Genomic DNA, 24,273 nt, shown 5'->3' on the forward strand with positions numbered 1-24,273 from the left:
ATTGTATTAAACAGCAAAGAACATTTGTATTTAGTGCCATCTGTCTGCTGAGACCTCAGCTCATCCTGCGATCGTTCGCCCGGTAAAATGGCGCCTGGCAGATTTACTCCCCCTCGCGGTGGAGGAACAGCCATAAATCTGTTGTTGTTTATGAAAATTTACAACTTTGCCATACGACTTGACGAGTGGAACCTTCTCTCCATTGGCTACTGTTGGTCATGTGGATTGTAGCCGTGAAACTGAACTTTCTTCCTCATATAAGCTACTCCCCTCTGCCTCAGATCTCAGGATTTTGTTTTGGGGCGAACAAAGTCAATGAAACGTTTGGCCTGTCTAAACTGGTCGTCAGTTAGGTATCTTGCCTAAAGAATGAACAACTTTTTCCCTGCAAGCTTTGGCATAAAAAAGAAATTCTCCCGGGTGACAATGGCGAGTTTTTATTGCAAAGTGTGTGGTTTTTGGAATGTTCCCGGTCGGGGAAGGGCAGATTCTGTTTATGTGATCCCGCTCTATCACCTGTCATGCATATTGTTCAGTGCTTTTGCAATTCCTAACTATCCGGACTCGACGTAACGGTAAGAGAGCCACAGATTCTGGTCATTAATAATTAGGCCTATTCAAACGGATATCAACAGAAGTAGGATTTATGTTACATGGAATTCTATAAAAGAGCTGAAAACATTTGGATCTTCATAGTAATAGTTATAATTTATTTAAAATCTTTGACAGAATTTGATAGGATGAAGACTATGCTGTTGTTTTTGTCGTCTGTGTCGTTTTTGTTACCGTTGCCATTTAAAAATCATTATTTGTCCTACTGTGGTTGGTGTAGCCTATGCCTGGATCATGCTGAATGCATACATTCGCGATTTAGCGTATACTACTAACGCAAACGCCTTATCTGATCTGAACTGTATGTGTTTTTTTGGAAAACTGCTATGCGTTTATGAAGATTTTCTACGATTTCTGCCACCTGGTGGTGAGAAAATGTAGGTAACGCATTACCTAACCCGAAGTTATTTTTTCAAGACCTTGTAAAATGACCGCAAATGAAGAGTTTTTGTTCGTTTTTGTTGTTTCCGATAAAATATGTCTTACGATTTTGATTACAATGTGCATGAATGTTATTTTTTTATTATTATCACTGCTACTACTACTACTACTACTACTACTATATGGCTGTTACTACTGAATGTAAAATAAAAAAAATAGGCATTCACATGGAAGGACATATTAGCCTATATACAAGATAACATGCTATATACTATTTTATATATCATTAGATTTATATACAGCATGTTATATATGTTTATATTATTTTTATTTACTCACCAGCAAGTATGCAATATTTCAGATGTAATTTACCAATGTTGATGTGTCTTACTGTCAAGAACAGATAGACCATCGTTTTTAAATGCTGCTCAAGCTTAGGGAGGACTGGAAAGGGAAACAGTGGCTAGACAACAGGCATCTCTCATGCTGGCACGTGCACTCACAAGCATAAACATGCACGCATGTGCACACACAGACAGACATACACAAAGCTAATCTGCTATCCTTGAAGAATGATCCACTAAATTATTTTACCAACAGTAATTCTGCTTAAGGGAGAAAAAAGGCTGGACTTACCTCTTGGCAGCTGCAAACAGAGACATGGACATATGCATGGACAGTCCACACAGGCAACTGCAGAAAAATGGACGATATGGACATATTTATAGCATAGCTTGAGTGTTATGACTAGTTTATGGTATTAAAAAGCCTTATAAAATAATGGCACGTTATTGTTCATCCAACTTTACATAACAATGCTGCATTAACAATTTGTACAAGCTAACGAGAAAATCACTGAAAGCAACATCCTTAATCAAAGCACCTATGGATGTTGTGCCTTTGGACTGGATTCAGTCCGTAACTTTGATTCAGAATGGAATGCAAAGACTAGTTTTTTAAACACTGGAGCACAGCTAATTCCACAGGTTGAAAAATGTCATTTATTGATGTTATTATTGTAGTATTAGGCTACTACTACTACTATTATTATGAATACTACTACTGCTACTTTTACTACCACTAGTACTACTAATAATAATAATTACAATAATAATCAGTTATCATCATCATGTATATACTTCAGCAATAAATATACTAGTAACAAGTATAGAATAATGCATTTCTGTACTTATATTATCATCATTACGCAACTATTAGCATTGTAGTTATTATTGAAGCTTTATTGTTAGTACTAGTCGTAAGCACTACAATACAAATAAACGGGTTGCTTACAAATACACACATTCCTAAGGATGTAGGTCAATCATATACTATTTCTCAGTCAGATACCTATAGCATTTAAAACTCTACACCTTTAAAAGAAATACTGTCTGTGTTGATTGCCATATTAGATGCACTTTATTGAACATTTGTTTGTGTCACTATGCAGTTCATTTGGCCATCATATCAATGCCCTTTTCTAGCTCCAAATTAGCGTACTACAACCTTCAAGCTTTGTAAATGCATCAATATCAATTCTGTTTCCTGTGGTTTATTTTATATTGTGGTGTATAATAGTCTATTATGCAGAAGCTAGTGTATGTCTAAGTTTATTATTCTATTCAGAGAAATATATATTGCCATTATTTAAGTAACAGCTAAGGTAAAGGGCAGTATATTTATTTGGCAATGGCTTTATTGTGTCCTCTTTTTGCTTATTGTGAGTAAATATGTGATACAGTGTAACACGTTCAGCCTTCATTTAATCTAGTTATCCACCATTCTAAAAGGACAATTTGACATTGCATCCAGTGGGTGGCGCACAACGATAGCTGAAGACACTCAACCTCCAAGATTTTCTGTTTGAGTATAAATTTAATAATAGAAATTGTGCAGGGGTTTACAAAAACAAAAAACATGATTTTGTTCCATGTATGAGCAAACCAAGAAGCCAAGCTGACTTGCTCCTGTCAAATCACACATTTGACACAGAAGTGTGAAATCTTTACAGAATGGCTTTCTCTAAATTTCTCATTGATTAAGCCCTCCACTTCACAATACAAAAATATTCCTATATCTTCTCTTTTTCTAGGTCAATACAATGCAAATTGAAATATTATAAATGACAAAATGCATTGAAAATATTAATGATAACAGCAGAAAGTAAAATACGGAAAACATTCCTGCTGTGAAGTGTACCTAACCCACAGGTGTGATGTCTAAACAGTCTTTAACAGACAGGACATCTGAGTTTCCATGCAGGTCTTAGCCATGAACATTTCTTTAAATTTGGAGCCATAAACTTTTAAAGGGATTGTTGTCTTTGAATTTGATAGTTAATTAGTGTGGTAGAAACTGATAGGCTGCTGTGTCCTGCCCATAAAGAATCACATGGTGGAAGAAGTTTTATGGCTTGGGGGAGTTAATGCCCAGCAGTACCCTTTACCGCACACATGAGTCATCACACTGACACTGAGCATCATTTGACTTTCTTGCAGCCAGTTTTTCCTAACCATTAAGACCTGATTTTCATCAAGCATGATGGAGAAAGCTAACACAACGCTCATGAAGATATGGCGATCTATTCAAGGTACGTCTCCTCTCAATGCTGATTCAAAAACCAGGCCTGGGTATATGCAGTGCCAAGGTGGTAACTATTTTAATAATCAGACTATTTAAAAGATTACAATATAATTCTTGCCAGACATTCTGTAATCATGTTGATTATATGCATTTGTTACATGCCCTCCCAGTCCCACCCACATCTTCCAGTGAAAGTGGAGTGCAGTTGGTTTTTAAAAATAATTATTTAATTTTCTTCTTTATCCCACTTCGTATTATTAATTTGTAAAGGTGTGGGATGAAGATCCATGAATAACCTGGATGCCTGTTACACAGATTACTTCTGAACTGGTAATTTTGTATCTCCTATTCATATGCAAGCGTGACAGCTGACGTAGCTGATGAATTTAATATCTTGGACTTTGAGCTCAAGACATAGAGCAGACTTAGCCACTTTCTGGCTTGCATTCCTACAAACTATTGCCAGTTTGTTTTGAGCTTATAGTCTCTGAGCACACTTCCATTTAAAGACGTCATATCTGTGATCAGGTCGTACTGGAAGTTAGCTCTGGCTACCAACACATGCATTATATGTTGAGTACTGCTCTGGCATTGTACAAAAGATTATCTGCAGCCTACTAGCCATATTCTGCTTTGTTTTAGAGTAACACTAAATGTGGTTGCATTTAACAGTGGTATAAGAAAGTAAATAATTAAGCATTGCTGTCGAGCAAATTTGGTGTAACTGGGAAGATGTATTGTTTTCGATGAAGAAAAAATTGTATGTGAATAGTCAACCAGTTCAACGTCTAACTGACTATATATAAATATAACCCTCCGTTCCTGCTAGGACATAATTTTACTTTTTTTAAACGCGTTTTAACTATCTGCTTATGGTAGCGGTTGTTTGGTGCGAGTACGCCGCTTTCATAAATGTAGTGCGCACCAATTATGTTTGCCGGTTTGACAACTCAAACACATTCGCTACTGTACTGTTCGCCACTAAAATATACTGCAAATCACTTAAATATATACGTCAGGTTTCAAACATTAAATCAATTTATTTTAGCATACCATGTTCAATAAACGCAATGTTAGGACTCGCTACTAACCGTGGTTTAGTTCGTTTGTCCCATTTTCAAACTGGAATGACGTAATCCGAATGTCACGATTCTGTGATATTTTATTGGAAGCGCTGGACAAGAAGAATTGACTATTTTAGAAGGGGGGAGACCATAAAGTAAATTCGTAATTTTTTCTCATACCCAATTTGATATGTGATTATAAGACATAAAGTAACAACGGATAATATATGTATAATGATTTCTATATGTAAAAAAAATACTTTCATTTCTTCTGAGATAATTGAATATTGTATGGAAATGGTATAGTCCGTATATAGATAAGTGTAGTGTATATAAGCAGGTCATTTTGCTCTCAGTCGGGCCTAGCAGTCGGTGAGTGTTGTTGAATGAGTATAATTGATGTGCTGATTCTTTGGTTTTGTATATACATGTAAATGTTTGTATAAGAGTTGGGAGCACTTTTGTAAATAAAACACCCCACTTGGGTTGCACAAATTTGAGTCTCATCTCCAAAGGTCATTGTAAAATCTGCTGACTGACCATCCTTGTAACATAGGTGAGGTTGGCAATAAGGCCTGGCTTGCACTTATTTCCAATTCCAAGTTCTTCCACACCAAACTCAACAAACCATTTCTTTACGGACCTCGCTTTGTGCACGGGTGCATTGTCATGCTGAAGCAGGAAAGGGCCTTCCCCAAACTGATGCCACAAAGTTGAAAGAGTGCAATTCTCTAATGTCACTATGCCGTAGAATTAAGATTTTCCTTCTCAGGAGCCTAGCCCAAACCATGAAAAACAGGCCCAGACCATTATTCCTCCTCCACCAAACTTTACAATTGGGACTATGCATTCAGGCAGGTAGCGTTCGCCTGGCATTTGCCAAACTCAGATTCGTCCATCAGACTGGCAGGTGGTGAAGTGTGATTCATCACTCCAGAAAGTGCATTTACACTGCTCCAGAGTCCAATGACGGTGTGCTTTACACCAATCCAGCCGATGCTTGGCATTGTGTATGGTGATCTTAGGCTTCTGTACGGCTGCTTGGCCATGGAAATCCATTTCATGAAGGTCCTGATGAACAGTTCCTGTGCTGACATTGCTTCCACAAGCTGTCTGGAACTCAGTAGTGAGTGATGCAACCGAGGACGGACAATTTTAATGTAATACACGCTTCAGCACTCTGCAGTCCCGTTCTGTGAGCTTGTGTGGCCTACCACTCTGTGGCTGAGCTGTTTTTCCTAGATGTTTCCACTTCACAATAACACCACTTACAGCTGATGGGGACAGCTCTATCAGGGCAGAAATGTGAAAACTGACTTGTTGGAAAGGTGGCAACCTATGACAGTGCCTCGTTGAAAGTCACTGAGCTCTTCAGTATGACCCATTCTATTTCCAATGTTTGTCAATGGAGATTACATGGCTGTATGCTTGATTGTATGCACCTGCTAAAAGAGTATGGCTGAAGTAACCAAATACACTAAGAAGGGGTGTCCACATATTTTTGTCCATGTAGTATATATATTTTATTTCTTTAAGCAATTTGCAGAGCTTGCTTTAACCCTGTTTGCTGCTGATGTAATACTCTCTCCATGGGTGCATTCCAGTTTCAATGTGTCTTCGAAGTATGATACTTGGATGTGGTTATGCACTCATCCGGCTAGGTATGAGCTATGACATTTGGGAAAAGTCCAAATTTTCTAGTTTAGGTTTGGGGGTAATCCTTAGACATGACCTTACATACAGATTTTGGTTTCCTCTCCCTTTCTTTCAGACCTACTTGTTCAGCTGTCACTATGAGGAAAGTGGATTCATTCCAATTATATTTTGTTCCAAAGCTGAAATAGTAGATTTGACTTAACTCAAAGCTTGTGGGTTGTCTTACCAGCTGGGTGCCATCATTGTACCCTTGAGCAAAGAACTTAACCTGGATTTCTTTAGTGAAATATCCAACTGTATAAATGTATTGTGTGCTCAAAGGCAGACAGTGCGAAGTTTCTCTGGCTCTGCTAAATAACACAATGTAATGAAATTTAGTGTATGAGGAGTAATGGTACACCCATCTAGGAACTCTGTGCTGTTTCTGAGGATAAATATGAGCCAAAATTATAAAAAACGCATAACAGCAGGGCCTATATAGTGAAAGTGGTGGGCTCATCCACACCCAAATGGGTTGCTATGTTGATTTAAAATATGCATCTTATCTAAATGACAGCCTTTGATTCAAGTGATTGGATTCATTTTAACAATTTGTCTGATCTCTTGCTTCACTATACTTTGAAAAACAAAAGCACATAAAAAAAAAAAGTTAAAAGTTCAAGTTCTTTCCAATCATTACTCTAACTCCTGTCTATTAAAGCCACCACAATTCAGATTGTGGTTTGTTTTATGTGTTTTTGGTGTCAAAAAACTAACCGTGAAGCTTTACAAGCATATGGCATTATACCTTTAAAATCAGTAACAGACCTAAAATTGTGCAACATATTATTGCATTATGTATTAATTCAGTGCTGTGGACTCGATGAGCTAAAGGAATAGTGTTTGAAAACTAGTCATTTATATGAATATCTTTTATACTTAAGCTTTATAGCTCATTAGACAATTTTATTACATTTGTAGTATTTGTAGAATCTGTTAGAAGGCCAATACCTTTGGTGAAGCTAAAAATAAAAATAAAAATAATAATTATTGGTAGCCCAAATAATTAACTAATTTTTGTTCATTTCAGACACAGCTGAACTCATTATGAAGGTAAATATGTGAAGAAAATAGTAACTACAGCTACTTCGCCTACAGAAAAGATATGACAGCATTCTACATAATGGCGCTAAACTACCAAAATCTACCGAAATAATGGTCATGCAGTCTAGGCCAACGGCACTAAACTTAGATCGGGGGTCATGTTGTCGTTTGTCCCGGCTTCTCACTGGAAGACAATTTGACTTATTTCACAGGCGCTCAGCTCACACGTTATATTCATCAACTGTTTTTGCGTTATGCTTGTGGGTGGCGCATATGCTTTGCTTTCTCATTACGATATAGTTTGTGCTGGAAAGTCGGAGGTGAACTTCGGGTCACTGCGTTTAGAATATGTCTAGCTCTCAAACGACACGTCTTACTATAAACGCCTGTTTAACAAAGACCGTCTTTATCGAAGATTAATAATATAAAAAAGCAAATGGTGTCACTCTTCGGTCAGTTTAATGTTGGACTCTTATGAGCGTGTGGAAATGTTGGGTGGCGGTAGCCACCTTCGCACTCACTGTCTCAAAATAAATGAATAATAAATAGATAAACTGACATTAACTACAGCCGTGATGGACAGGAATTTTCGATTTGTGAGACGGTGCACATTAGAGGAATCTGATCAGCGACTGAGCTGACCACTTAAGTCCTGATATGAGGAATGACGTTTGCTGTGGCTTGACGTGTCTTGTGTCTTAAGAAGAATGGGCGAGTTATGTGCATCTTTAATAGCTACTATATGCATTATAAAAGAAATGTTTTAATCTTGCTTTTTCTATATAGACTACTTCAGAATATCAGTTATACTAAATACTATAGCCTAAGTATGACGGTCGAATTCCGACACTGCGTGGCGTAAAAATTAGAATGTGGAAAAATGTGTAATTCCTCTGCATAAACCGTAAAGGAACAATTGAAAAGAACAACATGATTATTTTGGAATGGATGTCATTTAAAAAGAGTAGAAATAGCCTCTAACGAATAATGTTGATATCAACAGTGACGTAATTTAACCGGTACAAGCTCCGTTAGGTTTTAAGATATTGTACTCCGTCTCTTTGTCGGACTAGAAGAACCATCTTAGGTTTGATTGAGCTGTATAATTATCACGATGAGTGTTAAAAGAGGTTGCAAACACTAACGCAGCTGAATGTTCAGGAGTTCATACTTGGTCAACGCAAACATTGAATTTTCCTTCCGATTTTTTTGGGAATACCCTGCGAATGGCTACATCCTCCTCTACTGATTATTACGAAGGATCAAAGGATTCTGGATTTTCTCAATACGAAGACTTATTTCACGGTTTTGACTCAACGAAAACAAAGTAAATGTCATGATGTATGTCAGGGGGAGTTTACTGGACAAGATCAAACGGAACCCATTCTTCAGAATCACTGGTCTCAGAAAAATGATAGTGGGGATGGTCCCAAGAACTGCAGCTTCCCTCGCTTAACGTCCATGCCCCCGAGAGCTAAAACTCGTGGTATACCCTTGGATGAAGAAGGTGCAAACTACTATTGGTAAGTCATGTCCCTATTTCAACCTATCACACAGTGAAAACATGGTTTACAGCTGTAGCCCCAATTAGGCATTGAATTAGATCCACACTGTTAGGTCAGTAGCTTAATTAAAGACCCTCGTAAATTTTATTGCTGCATAGCTGTTTTCTGAATCATGTGTCTTGTTGCATTTTAACCAAAAACGCCTTGCTGGACTGCAGCCAATTAAAAAAAAAAAAACCGATCTTAAGTACCTGAAATGTGCGATTACTTAACGAACCTGCGTGGGCTGTGCACTTTATAGTCTATTCAAGCCTATTCAAACTCAAATTTGCTTTAGTTTCGCACTGTTCGTTCCTGTGCGAAACTAAAGAAAACTAAAGTTGAAACGTTTCTTAGTTTTGCTCAGGAACGTACAGTGCCGTGAAAATGTATTTGCCCCCTTCCCAATTTCTTGAATAGTTAGCCTACAGATCTTTAGACAAAATGTAATACCACACAAAGGGAACCGATAACACATTTTTAAATTGTGAATTCAATAATGAAATAAGTTCCCAAATACCCATATCATCCATGTGAAAAAGTAATTCCTCCCCTTAAACTTAACCACCACCTTTAGCTGCAATAACCGCAATCAAATGCTTTCTATAATTTTGTATCAGTCTTTCACATCACTGTGGATTAATTTTAGCCGACCCTTCTTTGCAGAACTACTTCAATTCAGACAAATTGGTAGGTTTTTGAGCATGAACTGCTCGTTTTAGGTCCTGCCATAGCATTTCTATTGGGTGCAAGTCAGGGCTTTGACTAAACTTTCTTTTCAGCCATTCAGATTGCTTTTGTGTTTTGGATAATTGTCTTGCAGCATAACCCAGTTACATTTCACCTTCTGCGATGACCAGACATTCTCCATAAGAATTTTCTGGTACAGAGCAGAATTCATGGTTCCTTTAATAATGACAAAACATCCAGGTCCCCAGGCAGCAAAGCATCCCCACGCCATCACACGACCACCATGTTTGACTGTTGGAATGATGTTCTCCCAAAAGGCTTGCTTGGGGATCATCCATGTGCTTTTTTGCGAGATATTTCCCATGGTTAGCAGTGGTTTCCGCCTTGCAACTCTCACGTGATTTCCATTTTTGCCCAGTCTCTTTCTTATTGTGGACTCATGAACACTGATATTAGCTGAGGCCAGAAGTTCCGCAGTTCTTTGAATATTCTTCTGGGATCTTTTGTGACTTCCTTGATGAGTTGTCGCTGTACCCTTGGAGAAATGTTGGCAGGCCAGGCACTCCTGGGATGATTCACCACTGTTCTAAGTGTTCTCCGTTTGGAGATAATTGCTGTCACTGTAATTTGGTGGAGTCCCAGAGCCTTAAAAATGGTTTTGTAACCCTTTTCAGACTGAGATATTTCATCAACTTTTTTCTCATCTCTTTTTGAATTTCCTTTGATCATAGCATGGTGTACTTGTAGAATCTTTGTGGTGACTACTTCATTCTGATGGTTCAGTATGAGTGAGGTTTGGATCCAACAGGACTGTCTGCAATTTAGCCTGGCTGTGTTCAATCAACTGAATTGAACCATCAATGAAATTAGGTCAGTTGGTTTATTGAGTAATTAAAGGGGCAATTACTTTTTATACATGATATGGGTGTTTGATAACTTTTTTCATTAAATAAATGAAATTATTATTATTACTATTATTATTATATAATTAATCTGTTTACTCTGTTTCCCTTTGTCCAATATTACATTTCGTATAAAGATCTGAAACTATTTGATGTGACAACAATGCAATAATAGAGGAAATTAGGAAGGGGGCAAATACTTTTTCACAGCACTATACTAAGGGCTGTTCAACAGTATTGTGATATGGAAGAAACAGGCATTGTTGAGGTATGCCAATTCATACTTAATAATCATGCTCAAAATGGACAATGCATTTCGGTTAGACTTGCAATGTGCAACACATGTGATGATGGCACTCACTTCTGCTTATGTTTAACCAACCTTGGTTACTTTGGAGGATATACCAAAAGGTCTAGGGCAGCCTACACCAGTTTTTCTACTTAACCAGACGTTGACAAGTGAATTTAGCACAGGCATTGTGCTCGTAAGAAAGATAATCAACTCTGGAACATCAAGGCATGCTCAGCCTGGTCTTCTGAAAAAAAATAATAAATAAATGAAAACGCTCTCATACTAGTTAGAACAACTACATGCCTCATTGTCACAGTCTGCAAGTCCACAGTTGTGAAGAATCAAAGCAACAGGTTGTTTTTGGGATGACTGTCAATAATGTCAAATTAATTCTTCAATGACACCACACATCAGAAGGAACTATAGTGTTGTCTATCTGTTGTCTTTTGTTAGGATTCAAGGGCATCATATGTTAACAGAGATGCAGGTTGAATAAATTACAATTATAAGCAGTATCATCAAAAAGTGGATTGAAACTTTGGGTCCTTGGATTGAATTCTGAATGTGACACTACTATGGGGCCCTTAAAATTTATCTTGCAAATGTTTACGTTAGTGTTTTGCTTAGAGTCTTGAGGAGTATAGCTGGCGGTATCCATACATTGATGCCCTTAAAAGAATATAACAAATTCTACTTCCCCCATTGCTTATTTTAAAATTCAGTATGATAATTAACTGAGTAGACTATATTTTACAATCTTGTTTCCTGCTCCAGGCTTGTGCACAAATACACTGCAAAATGCCGTGTGTTAATTCAACTCTAACATAGTACATATGAGTCCAGTAGGGACCCTATGAGTTAATTTAACTGTAAGAGTCATTTAACACTGAACATTTTAATGTGTATCTCTCCTGGAATTTCTGGATGAATACTGTCTTAACAGCATGTTGATGTGTATGTCTGGGAAAAGATCAACATCAACAATTTGTAAGAAAAAAAACAAAACATTAGCAACCTTGGCCTTTCAGTAATTGCATTGAATTTGCATTGCATTGAATTTTCGTTGATTTTGACTGGATTGACTGCATGTGATAAGTTGAGCCGTAAAATATGCCATCGTTCGTATACTACTAACCGTTGTATTAGGCTATGTTGTGGGGAAATTTGACCCATTTCATTTTTTCATTTACCTGAAATACTAGATAAATTCTCTATTTTGTGGTCATGGACTTATATGAAGTGCTTCCACCGACAGCTGTGTTGTGGAATGTCTGCACACTTTGTATACAAAGATGATGTTGCAGGTCAATTTAGGTCAATAGTGTTGTTTGGTTACCAAAGTTGCAAAAATCCAAGAATTTACTTGAAAAGAAATAGCCTATGTTCAATAAAATGTGATAAAATATAGTGTTTGGAATAAAAAAAAGTTATTGTTTTTCATGAATGGCCAGATGGGACAAATGTTTCACGGCTTTAGGATTATTTGGCTGTGTTGAATAAATGTACTCCATGTGGTTCAATTTCACCTGTCACGTAATGGATGTTACTATTTCAACTTAATACGAGGGTTAATGTTGATATTGTGGGAATAGACTATGACCTATGCATATTCGGTTTGCCAAGAAGCGTCGGTCACGAGGACAGACTATTTCCATCTTGCCTTATTCCTGCAGCCTAATGTGAGCATGCGAATTTTATAGGTAGGCCTAGTCATGATCACAATGATAACGAATCAATGAGAAAATGCGGGAAACACTTCGAGGTTTATTTAGCGCCACACCTTCATTGCGCTTTATGACGTCACTTTTAAAATGAATTCAAATGCGGGGTTAAGTCCTCTTCGGTGCTCATGGTGAGCCCATGTGGTCCGCGAGATCCAATGAAGTTCTTGAACTTCTAAAAATCCTACTTAAGTGTCGTGAGTCAACAACGAAACGTGAACATTTATTGACAAATACACGGGAATGTGATGACACAAGCACCCGACATTGGTGATGTATTATCATTGTGAGCGCTTTCTATCCTTGCCAGCCAGAAGCGTGATGTCTACCACATCACTGGAGACAAGAATAAAAAATAACCAAGAAAGACAACTCCGAAACTAAAAATTCAAAATAAACTGTATAAAATGCTTACTCTACAAATCGGTGCCATTACAGGAATATAAATTGTTAAAGCCTGAAAGATACTTTTGCAATTTGCTTTTGCTAAATCGTCTGCAACATGCCAAAATTGTAAAATGTTGGCGGTAGCTACTTAAAAAAACAAGGTGATTATCCATGCACTGGATACATTGCCTTTGCTTATTTATGTTAAATATTTAAAAATATTGCAACAGTTTAATCTTTGAGCTTTAAAACCATTTAATTTATATTTTAGGCTAGTCTTAGGCGAAGCTGCCTTCCAGCATCACTCAAGTAGATGTGGGAAATAACTATCACAGGTTGAGTTCCGGGTCTCCCCGTGGACAGAGGAGGAAAGAGTCCTCAATTTGAACTAATTTCAGGCTGCTCCCCATACCATGTTCCACATACCACCAAGGAGCCCACTTTGCGTTTTGTCAGGTAATTATAAGGCATTTGATTTATTTGACTGTCAGTGTGTAGCGCGTGGGAGCGGGGCGCACAGAGCGCGGTAGTCACGAGAGGCGACTCAAGTGCTGAGTGATCATCGCACCACCCATTAGGGGCTTCCTTGCTGAAAAGCCCTCACATTGTGCACATTACAAGACTGCTGAGGGCTAAACATTCGCTTCCGTCCCCGCCTTAAACCAAACCAATGTTTAATGGTCAATAACTGCATTGAACATTCCGGAGGACTGACATTTAATCTGCCTTTAAAGTGTTTATTCCTGTAGGTTACAAAAGGACAAAATAAGGCACTTGTTTGCGCATTAATTTAAGCAATTCTGGTTAGTAGTACATTGCTGGTCGTTCAAGTGAAACTGTATGATTTGACGTAGCGCGCAATATTTGACACCGTTGTGGAAGTGGAAGTTGTGGAAGTACTGTACTTATACAGTCCACGCCTTCTTTGTGGCATCGGGTGTGCTTCTTGAGGCGAGCTTGTCTCACGGATGGATATACTTTCAGAAAGGAGAGAGAAAGAACCCTTCCTGTGGTATGATACATTTTATTTGAGGTGTTTCCGCTGATTGTTTCTGGGGTAGAATTTTTAAAGGCAATGGTCAATCAAAATACAAATTGAACCTCATTCACAGACACGCGCGTGCACAAGATAGCGGTTTTTGTCTTAATTTATTGTGTGCTGTTGTGGTAGTGTATACCTGGGAGTAATCTACTGTGATAATCTCAGCCAGAACACTCAGTGACTCACTGAAACGTATTGCCAGTAATCCAATTACAATTAAATTGTACTTCCATAAATCATATATTGCCGGCGACGCCTTTGTCAGACACGGTCTTTGTTAAAAAAAAATCACACCAAGGAACTTATTTTAGATTATAAGATTAATTTAAATTCAAGATATGAATATCAGTTATCGAGATTCATCAAAAAGTACAACAATACTATGAAGCGGTTTACAGTAGGTTTTTTAAATAAATCATATTTTAGTTTTAAGGGAAAATACTTTATAAAGGTGTATATTCTCAAGCCAAAGTATAAGCAACGGAAAGTGAAATAAAGGACATAAATGTATTGGATGCCGTCAAAAGTACGAGAATATAATGTGATACAGAGTGCGATCTAGGACCGACTCGTTCACACGCGGGTCACTGCGTGATTCTGTGATTTATGTGTCTGGGACTTGGGACAACGGCTGCCGAGCTAGTCGCTTCATAGACTCGGCTAATGGCTTTTCGATCCAGATTCTATAACTGGTAGGCTAACTTATAAGGATAAGCACATTAGCACTGAAAAACAGATAATAATTAGTATGAAGTTTCTTATAACGAATAAACATGTTAAGTAGTAGTAGCAGTAGTTGTAAAATATTATTATTATTATTATTATTATTATTATTATTATTAAGTACAAGTAGAAGAAGGTGATGAAAACGATTTAAAAACAAGGATATCAGGCATACAGTTTTAATTCTAGAACTCTCACACAACAGCGTATATTTATAAATAACATAGGATATTCAAAATTTTATTTTGTGACATTTTTACTGAATTAAAGCATTAAGTATTGTTATTATTATTATATAATAATTATTATTATTGTTATTATTATTATTATTATTATTATTATTATATCTACACTTTTAGATAATATATAGGCTATATTTTATCCTATTTTTTACTTGCACGATTACTTAGGTTAAGTTAGAGAGAACCTAAATTCCTGACAAAATAGCTCCTTTACAAAATACCATAAAAAACAAAATATGAACAAATATCAGATTCTTCGTTTTTACATAAGTGGGTTTTAAAAGAGAAATAGCCTGGCCCATACACTTTTATTTTTTACCTTGGACGTATAATTCTTTTTCACAGATTTCCTCCAAAATAAAGGTCCTTTGGTCGACGGTCTTGGAGAAAGAAAGACTACAGTTTTGTAAGTAAATTTTATTTTCTATTCGTCAAATATTAGAGACATTTAATGGAATTGAAACCTTAGGCTACTCACATGGACTTGTGATCAAAATAAACAAAACCAGTTAACTTTTGGTTTTCTGCACGTGCTGGAAATCCAAAGCTAGTCCAGTGGAATTTGGTTCTGAAAAGTAAATTAAAACTCACGTTGGTAATACACTTGAATGCACTTGATAGGATGCTGTCCTGTTTGAAATTAAATTATCTTCCCTGGACATTAAGATCAGCGGTCTTCGTATTGATTCTTCCCGGTTGATCCGGATGGCTATTTTTGCGGAAGATGCCGAAAGACATGATTCTCCTCCATACTTAATTTTAGAGAATTGCGAATTCCACAAAATGTGGATTCCCTTTAGCGCCTTTGTTCTTGAGACATTCAACCCGTGTTAAAGAAAACCTAAATCAGCACATTATAAAACAAAGCAGTAAATGATTATTCAGAGGATCTTCTGTTAACATCCTAGCCTACTGAAAGCTTTGATAAAAATGCTACGGGCGTATTTTTTGTCCCTTTCTTCCCTCCCACGTCGCAGCCATGCTGTTTTTGCTGATATCTGTGTAAAAACTGTGCCTTGTGAGTGGTTCTTTTTCAGACGTTTTTATTACCTTGGTGGTCGAAGCTATAAATCTTGTGTGGCAACAAATGACAAAAAGGCATTTGTATGCAGAGAGGTATCTCGGTCATATCCCTTATATTTCTTATTTCTGTTTTTACTTCATTCTGTTTTCCCCTCTTCCCTTCCACGTCTGTGTTCTTTGCTTCACCCACTGAAGCATAAATTCTGTAGCAGGTGTAACTGTCATTATAAAATGTTTTGACTGCTTTAAGTGATTAGTTTAATGCTTCACATAATAATTTTACCACTGTATGTGATCTCACATTAAAGCCGCTTTAGTAATGATTTGGTTCATTGATTGGTTTAGCCCATTGATTAACACCAGGGTGCATCAAGAAAACGTTCAGCGCATGCACGGATAGGCTATTACCTTTTTGATTTTTTTTGTAATCTACTTAAGGGTAGCCTATAGCCCTATCGGTCTTCAGTTTCTTCATTACCTCCACTGGCCACACGGAATCGTAAGATATATTAAATCTGAGCAATTTATTATGAGGCGATAACACTTTTTGAATGAGTGTTTTGGTTGTATGGCCATAGGTTTGTAGGTTTCAATGGGAGAACCCACTGCAGCAGTCCTCGGGGCTAAAATACGACTTAATTTGCATAATTTTCCTTGTCTCTGGTGACGCCGTGTTTAGGAGGAGTTCACTGTCGTTTGCAGGGTACTTCTGCAGCGAGCAACATTTTTAAAAGGGACCCAGTTCAGAATTATTCAGTTGCTGTGAAACGTTGGTATTTCTTGAATTTTTAGTAAGACTGGCATCGGAGTTAATATTGCTTTACTCTACACGACGAAAATATTTGGCTTTTGGAGTCGCATCCAATGATTTTTTTTAACGTTTCACCTACTTCTTTGTTGCTCCGATTAGCCCACATTCTGCCTGTTACCGCTTGCGAAAGTTTCTGCTGGATGGAACTGGATTCTCTTCGTCGATTTCGGCACTGAACAAGGAAATTTTGTTGTGCTCTGTATTTGTGTTCACAGGCTAAGGTAAGCAGGCCAGAAATAGACCTTTGGTTGTAATCTCCAAAGCTGTGTCCCCATGATTTATGGCCATATGGCTAAAAACTCGGTTCAAGAAGAGTTCACATGCTCTAGCTTCCCCTTGTGCAGGACAGCTACGAATAACTTTTCTCCTGGTCTAACGGAAGTAGATTTAGACTATTACAGGCACACTTTTTAATTTTGTCCAAAATATTAAGAATGTGTATGGGATAGTACTTATTCAATACTGTCGATGTCATTTTAACAGTGTGCATAATTTATTTCCAAACCTATTTAACGTGTTTAAAATAATTCTAACCTATACGATGTAATTTAGCGTACATCTGCATTGTACAGTGAAAACTTTAAACATGTAACAAAGGTATGAACTAACTCTCAAGGTGTAGTACTAGACCTCTTCTATCGCTTGTTCGGTACACTGCCGTGACATCCGTTTTAGTTCTTTAGCAGTTTTCGTGTGTGTTTCGTCAAATCGTTAGTTTTTAGTTTTTAGTTTGAAAGAAAATACTTGTTTTTAAGGGAGTATATGTGTGGCTTTGTAATTGCATAGCCTACATTTTCTTACAAAATGCATAACAAAAACAACAATAATAATGCAAATAATAATAATGCAAATAATGCTAATAATAATAATAATGTTATTATTTTTGGGCTATGAATATGCTACTACTAGTGGTAATGCTAATAGTTATCGCAGCAAGAGTCTTAGCTGCTACCAAAGTTGAACAATAATGTGAGGTCAATTTGATAATAATATTCACCTGAAGTCTTAGGCCAGTCAAATGGCCTGGATGGCACTTTTGCATTAAGATGAACATGCTCATTGCAATATAGTGACATTATATTATACTCCCTTAAGACTCTCCCCCACCCCCCCTTAAAAAATAAATAATATAAATAATAATAAAATGATATTGGAAACTATTTTATAATACCTATGTTTAAAAATATGTGAATATGTGAATTTATATATTGCAAATTTTGTTTTGAAATTTCAGTTTTAATGGTGTTGCGAGTGGTCAGTAAATTAGATATTTTTGAAGAGAGCTTTAGCAACTTGAAAATGCCACTCCACTGAAGTTGGGGAATGTACTGAGTTGCAATTGATAAATTCAAGATTATTTAACAAAATGGTATTATTTGCTGAGTAAACAAGATTCACAAGCCATGCTCTCCAAAACTACAGCAGATTTCTAGGTCCATTGACTCCAGCAACCATTCCAGCCTATTGACCCTAATACATCAACCCCCACAGTGGCATCAGACAGGAGTCTTTATAGTGGGGCCAGTAGAAAAGTTCAAGATGTGGTCATGGAGATGGCTGCCTAGTTTTTCAGGTTCTTTGAGTGTTCAATCCATCTTAGTTTTGCACAGTTGAAGGTGGGGAGTTTAGTTGTTACTCTTTCTCAGGAGGGCTATAGAAACAGTGGAGGTTCATTCTGTCATGTATTTAGAAGAAGCTGTGGCGTTTTAATAGAGCAAAAAATAACCTAGCGTTATTGAGCATCTCATTGAGAATCTGATTTCATATGAACAAAGTGTTCTGTGTGTAAGACACATAATTCAGCACAATGGCTTAATGTCTTCCCCCATGTTCATCAATATCCTTAAAGTCACTATCATTATCACGTGTGCATATTTTTCTTAACAATATTATGTTAAAATAATCTCATAAAAGTAGGAGTTGTGCCACTGTTGTTGATACTGCTATTACAGAAAAATATATTTTCTTAACCTAATATGCATAAACATTTAATGTAGTCAATATACTGTAGCATTAATTCGTTTTTTTATATATATACAGGATGAAAGATTTTGGAGTAACTTCTAATCACATTATTTTTTTGCTATTATCTTTGTATTTTCAGTGTTGTTATTGCACTTCTTGGTATTATCTATTGTTTGGTGGTAAATCCTGGACACCAGAAAAAAAGCTGTTTGTATTTCTCTTTATGGCTTTACATGTCAGGTTACTATTGAGAAGTAAGATGGATGGAGATCTTTCCCTCATCTCACCATGCCTCTTGTTACCCTAGGTCTGTCCAAGGAGGACATTGGTGGAGACGTGTCACGTGACCGTGGGTGCCAATGTTACACTACAAGGGTGTCAGCACCCTGTCAGTTTCCGAACTAAATACTGGGAAGCAACGAGATGCAAAAGGCGACCTTTTTTGACAGCGCAGCAATATACAGCAGCTATCCGTATCAGGGAGCAAATGGTTTCGGTGATCATGCCAATCAGCAGGTCTATCCCCCCTCTCAAGTGGAAAATGACCAGCACCACCCTGCCTACTCCCTGCAGTCCCCTGGCAGCTCAGCTCCACCTGCGGAGTCTGGGGAAATCACTGTGAGCTGCATGCAGACCAGTACCTCACAGCCAGGCCACACTCCGGACATCCCCAGCTGCCTTCAACCCCTGACCCTGGACACTGTACCACCTCCACCATCTGCTGTTCCCGTTTCACCCACTCAGACCCCACCAAGAAATTCCTATCAATCCAATGGCAAAAACCCAATGCACAGCTTCCCTACTGATGCCTCCAGCAAACAGATCTTCCCATGGATGAAGGAGACGCGTCAGAACTCCAGGCAAAAAACTGACAGTTCCAGTTCAGGTACTCTCATGCTACAGCATACCTTGTTTCCACTTTATTACTCACTTTCACAGTATGCAGTCCCATATTCCCTTAGCAAAATGACACTTCACTTTGATTTTAAAATATTACATATGTTTATCTAATTGTGTAAATTGTATAATTCAGAGCATTAACATTAATCCATCGGTGGCCATGTAGAGCAGAAGTATCGCTAATATTGTATTATGAATGCCGAGGAGTATAAAATCATCTAAAATTGGTAGCTGTACTAATATATTCATGGCATTGATAATTATATGGTAATATAATATAATGGTTATATGGTAATAAGGTCTTTTTAACATTTATATTTTGTGATTAGTTGGGATTTCCATTTGATCAAATATTGTTCAACTTGTGGAATTATGGGATATTTAACTGGAATTTAGTGACAAGTGAAAAACATACATTTTGTAAATGGTTAACTTTGTTCTCTGTACTAATGTATAATATGTTGATCAGTGTTATCATTTTCCAGCCAATTTAAAGGGTCAACATATGCCTACTTTGCTCTCACAGGCTCCACCAAATGTCATCCCTTGAATTGTTTGCCTTAAATATATATATATATAAATTTAAACGTATTCTCCCATGCTGAAACAAAGGGCAAATTGGCACACCTGTGGAGCGCAGCACCATTACATGTAAATGTGTATGTATTTAGCTGACAGTCTCATCCCGAATTATTTAAAGATAGATAATATTGTTAGGCTAAATCAACAGCAGTACCAAAATATACATTGTGGCTGTAATACAATCTAAAGAACACGTCATTGTGTAAAACTGTGCAATATACAAACTGTCACATGTAAGTGTTGTAGTGAGCTATGCTATATGCATACTGTAACATGATTAGTGTAAGCATAAAAGCATCAAGAGCAGTTGATGATTTACTGTAGCACTTGTAGCTCACTAAAACTACGAGATGCCCCACCAAATATTGTACAGCTCCAAATTCCAAACGGTCCAAATCAGATGCACATTAACTTCTGGTGTGGTACTTTTGTCTATATCCCATTTACGCAGAAGGTCAATATACAAAGTGACAGAAATATGACAGTGGTATTGTACATAAGAATCTAGGATTTTAACCTATGACATATGGTGCAGAGGATAATCCCTGTGTTCTAGGTAATGTTGATGCCCTATTACTTTTGTTTATAGGCTCTCCTTGTGCTAATTGTTATCTGTATTGGGCGTTTGTTTTTTCAAATGTGATTGCAGAAACTCATCTTGGTATTGAGAAAGCAGAAAAGGCTTTTTGGCCACGGTGAGAAATTTATTTGACAGTGAATTATTAATAACAGCGTTTTCTGCAGCTTTATCCCCCAAAAAACTATACAATATATTAATCAACGACCAAACCACCTCCACCCAAAATTAGGACCAACCAATACCTTCATAAAACTGCTATTCGTGTCCCACAGTTCATTACATAAGTTGATTTCTAATCTGATAATGTTTCCGAAATTTGCTTGCGTGTATCCTGCCCGTGCACCAAATAGGTTAGTGTTGTGGAAACACAATGTTATTATTTGTAAACCTCAGCGATATAACACGTTTTGGTTGGCATTTTTACAAATGGTGTTCATTTGTAATCGATGCGAATCTTGGTTCATTTTCAACTGTCAATTGCAGTGTGATATACTGGTTTTTTTCGGAAGTATGAGTTCTACTTCATGCCGTGGTTATTGATCTCGGGTATCTTCTTCCATTCAGCTGAAAGTGGTGTAGGAGACGGGAGCCCGCCAGGATCCGCTGCCTCGAAGAGAGCCCGAACGGCTTATACAAGTGCGCAGCTTGTGGAGCTGGAAAAGGAATTTCATTTCAACCGTTACCTTTGCCGGCCTCGGAGGGTTGAAATGGCTAACCTGCTTAACCTCACCGAAAGACAAATAAAAATCTGGTTTCAGAACCGCAGGATGAAATACAAGAAGGATAAAAATGTGAAAGGAACAGCGTCATCTCCCGGATGCCAGTCCCCTCGAAGTCCAGTAACCCAGTGTTCGGCAGGAGGATATATCGATTCTATGCATTGTCTCGTAAATCGTTTACATTATGAGCCACATTCACCCCGATCTCAGTCTTCAAACGGACTTCAACAAAATGCATATAATTTGGCAACGTCATATCCGGTGCATGTGAGCCGCTCTCCACATAACTGCCCGCCTCCACAAAAGGGATGTGCGGTGGCAGGCGTGGTCACTCCAGACCATCCCCATCAAGCTAGTGGGGAATATGGGAGTCATTTGCAGAGTAGCCAATTTTGTGCCAGAGGAGGCTATGCAGATTCGATGGCTAACTCTCGGTCTTCAAATTTTGATCTGACTCATATTACTCATCACGCATCCTCTAACACGGACTACAATGGCGGGAGCGCAATGGGAAGCTTCCACCACCATGGACCGTGCGACCCACAATCCACGTACTCAGAACTTACTTCGCAATATTCTCAGGAAATAATGCAGGAAGCTCCCAGGCTGACACATCTGTAATTCATATGTTTAGCTCTGATGAAGTGTCCTCGCTTCGTCTATTATCTTACCTCTTCAATGTCCTCACTTGATTCCGCATAGGAGACATTGTTATGTGCTAGTAATGCACATCTCTAAGGTGTTACAAGGGGCTACAGATGAGTCTATTTGTTAAACACTTTTTACTATGGCCAATCAGGGTATATAAACCATTATCTATGAGAATTTTATCATTTTTTAAATCATTTATTTATACTAGCTTAATAACGACATTTTTTGCACTTTTGGGGGAACTTATCGAAGGCTGATTGAGGTCTAAATCATTCCTTCAAATGTTTGCATTTGTTATGCAGTCTAAAGTAGGCCTATTTATTTTGTTCCGAAAAACAAACAAAAAAGGTGTATTCTTAATGCGCAAAGTGTTATGTACAACCTCTGCGAAAGAAGGCAGACTACACGCGGGTCTTTGTTCTCATGCCCCTAAACACAAGACACATACGGAACACAGAAGACATTTACTCAAAAGATGGTTTATGTAATTTAATGATGCAAACATGAACAATGCAACAATTTCCATTGAATTTATGTTTTCCTTTATAAACCGACTTGAAAACATCACAAAGTATTATGTCTAAATAAACAACTATGAAAGCATATCTCAATTTACATCATATGTTGCCGTTTTTCTTGTGTACGAAGGCATGATACAGTACAAACTGAAATAACGTTTCAAGAGGTTAAGCTACTACTTTAAAAATAATATTAATATTAATAATAATAACAATAATAACGACAATAACAACAATAATAATAAATTATTATTATTATTATTATTATTATTATTAGAACAATAACTTAATACTGACCCTCGGAGTGCTGTACACATTTTTGTTGGATGTGTAGATAAAGGCCCGGTAGTGCATTGGGATGATGGAAATGCTGAGGCTAACCAGCATATATTTACTTGTTTTTATGTGTCAGGAAACTTATTTCTGTATATTTTATCACGCTGTTGTGAGATTAATCATTCACAATTTTCCTAAGATGTATTCCACCGATGTGTTTGCTCCCAGGTGTCTGTCTTTTCATGGCGGAGCAGATGTTTAATGGCCCCATTCCCGTCTACCACTGTGGACATACCTATTAAAATTAAACTCCTGGGACGTCAAATGGTTCCTGGGAAAAATAAATGACAAGAAATAATTGATATATAAAGTATAAAGTAATATAAACTATTTAAAAAAATGTTAAGATCGATTTCAACGGGGCATTAGCAGTGGAGAGAGAGAGTCTACAATGCTAAATGAAATATTTCCAGAAAATGCACAATATTAAAATAGCTGAGGAAATTTAGAAAAAGATTCTAATGGACCTGCCGCATAAGCATAGAATAAAAAAATACACGCACAAGAAAAAAGATAGGCTATGTTCTTTGGCATTCGGGAAAATGTACATGCATCTGCTAAAATATTTTCCATATGAAAAAAATAGTCATAATGTTGCCTGGTTCTAATTATCCGTCCAGAATTGTTTCTGAATTATTTTTAAAATTGAATTTTATTTTCGTTTGTTTCAATTTGAACTGCAAACCCAATTTGCCGTAGGCCTATTGTCGAATTAGTTGTCATTTCAACACAAATCGACTAAATGTATTTTCAAAATAATACCAAAACAGCTTTACAGTCCGTCCTCGAATTGCTTTTTTCTTTTTAAGTTTCCATTAAAGACATTAGTTTTAAATGTGTTTGCAAAAAATACCTATATATTTAGTATAAACACAAGGCTACACTTCGTCGATTGTAAAATATGTTAGAGGACCGCCTTTGTCTATATCTTATTCTAACTTAAGTGATTAGCATAGCTTGCTAGCACGCATTTCTCATTATTAGGCTATTTGAAAATAAATTACTATAACTGTAATTGTAAGGACGCATACTGTACGTCAGATTACAGCTCTAACAGTTACAATTAATTAAATATACTTACAATTTTTTCTTCAATGTGGTCCTCTTATATTATTGTCTGGGACGTGCTCCTGGAACGGATTGCTTTCCCTGACATATGGTTGGTAGGAACAAGAAGAATAATGGATCCGATATTATTTTCTCCGTAAATGAATAGACTAAAAACGTTAATGCAGTTATACACAAATAATGCTTTACGTGAAATCC

General features: G+C 37.2%; 1 protein-coding gene and 1 long non-coding RNA gene across 5 annotated transcripts in view; one reads left to right on the plus strand and one right to left on the minus strand.

Annotated features, from left to right (window-relative positions):
- The window catches only part of LOC135261965 (uncharacterized), a 31,280-nt gene extending 26,547 nt beyond the window's left edge, over positions 1-4,733 (minus strand). The window contains exons 1-2 of the long non-coding RNA XR_010332065.1: positions 4,668-4,733; positions 1,630-1,686 (exon numbers count right to left, since the gene is read on the minus strand). This is a non-coding gene — a long non-coding RNA (uncharacterized LOC135261965). The remainder of the gene's footprint in view (positions 1-1,629; positions 1,687-4,667) is intronic.
- LOC135261899 (homeobox protein Hox-A3a-like) lies at positions 276-22,768 on the plus strand. 4 transcript variants are annotated; one of them, XM_064348594.1, is made up of 5 exons: positions 276-575; positions 3,492-3,583; positions 15,268-15,328; positions 19,029-19,607; positions 21,348-22,768. In XM_064348594.1, the coding sequence occupies exons 4-5, from the start codon at positions 19,145-19,147 to the stop codon at positions 22,121-22,123; spliced, it is 1,239 nt and encodes a 412-aa protein (XP_064204664.1). In that variant the 5' UTR covers positions 276-575; positions 3,492-3,583; positions 15,268-15,328; positions 19,029-19,144; the 3' UTR covers positions 22,124-22,768. The 4 variants fall into 4 exon arrangements, with proteins under 4 accessions (XP_064204664.1, XP_064204680.1, XP_064204671.1 ...); XM_064348610.1 differs by lacking the exon at positions 15,268-15,328; XM_064348601.1 differs by lacking the exons at positions 276-575; positions 3,492-3,583 and adding an exon at positions 8,447-8,902.
- Positions 22,769-24,273: the final 1,505 nt, after the last annotated feature.

Source organism: Anguilla rostrata, chromosome 1, assembly GCF_018555375.3.
Source record: "Anguilla rostrata isolate EN2019 chromosome 1, ASM1855537v3, whole genome shotgun sequence".
In the NCBI taxonomy this organism is placed as follows: Eukaryota; Metazoa; Chordata; class Actinopteri; order Anguilliformes; family Anguillidae; genus Anguilla; species Anguilla rostrata.

Excerpts from the sequence above, each read along its gene's own strand:
- LOC135261899 (XM_064348594.1), top strand. The coding sequence starts at position 19,145 with ATGCAAAAGGCGACCTTTTTTGACAGCGCAGCAATATACAGCAGCTAT. Across the intron at positions 19,608-21,347 it reads AACTGACAGTTCCAGTTCAG|CTGAAAGTGGTGTAGGAGAC; the intron begins GTACTCTCATGC and ends TCTTCCATTCAG.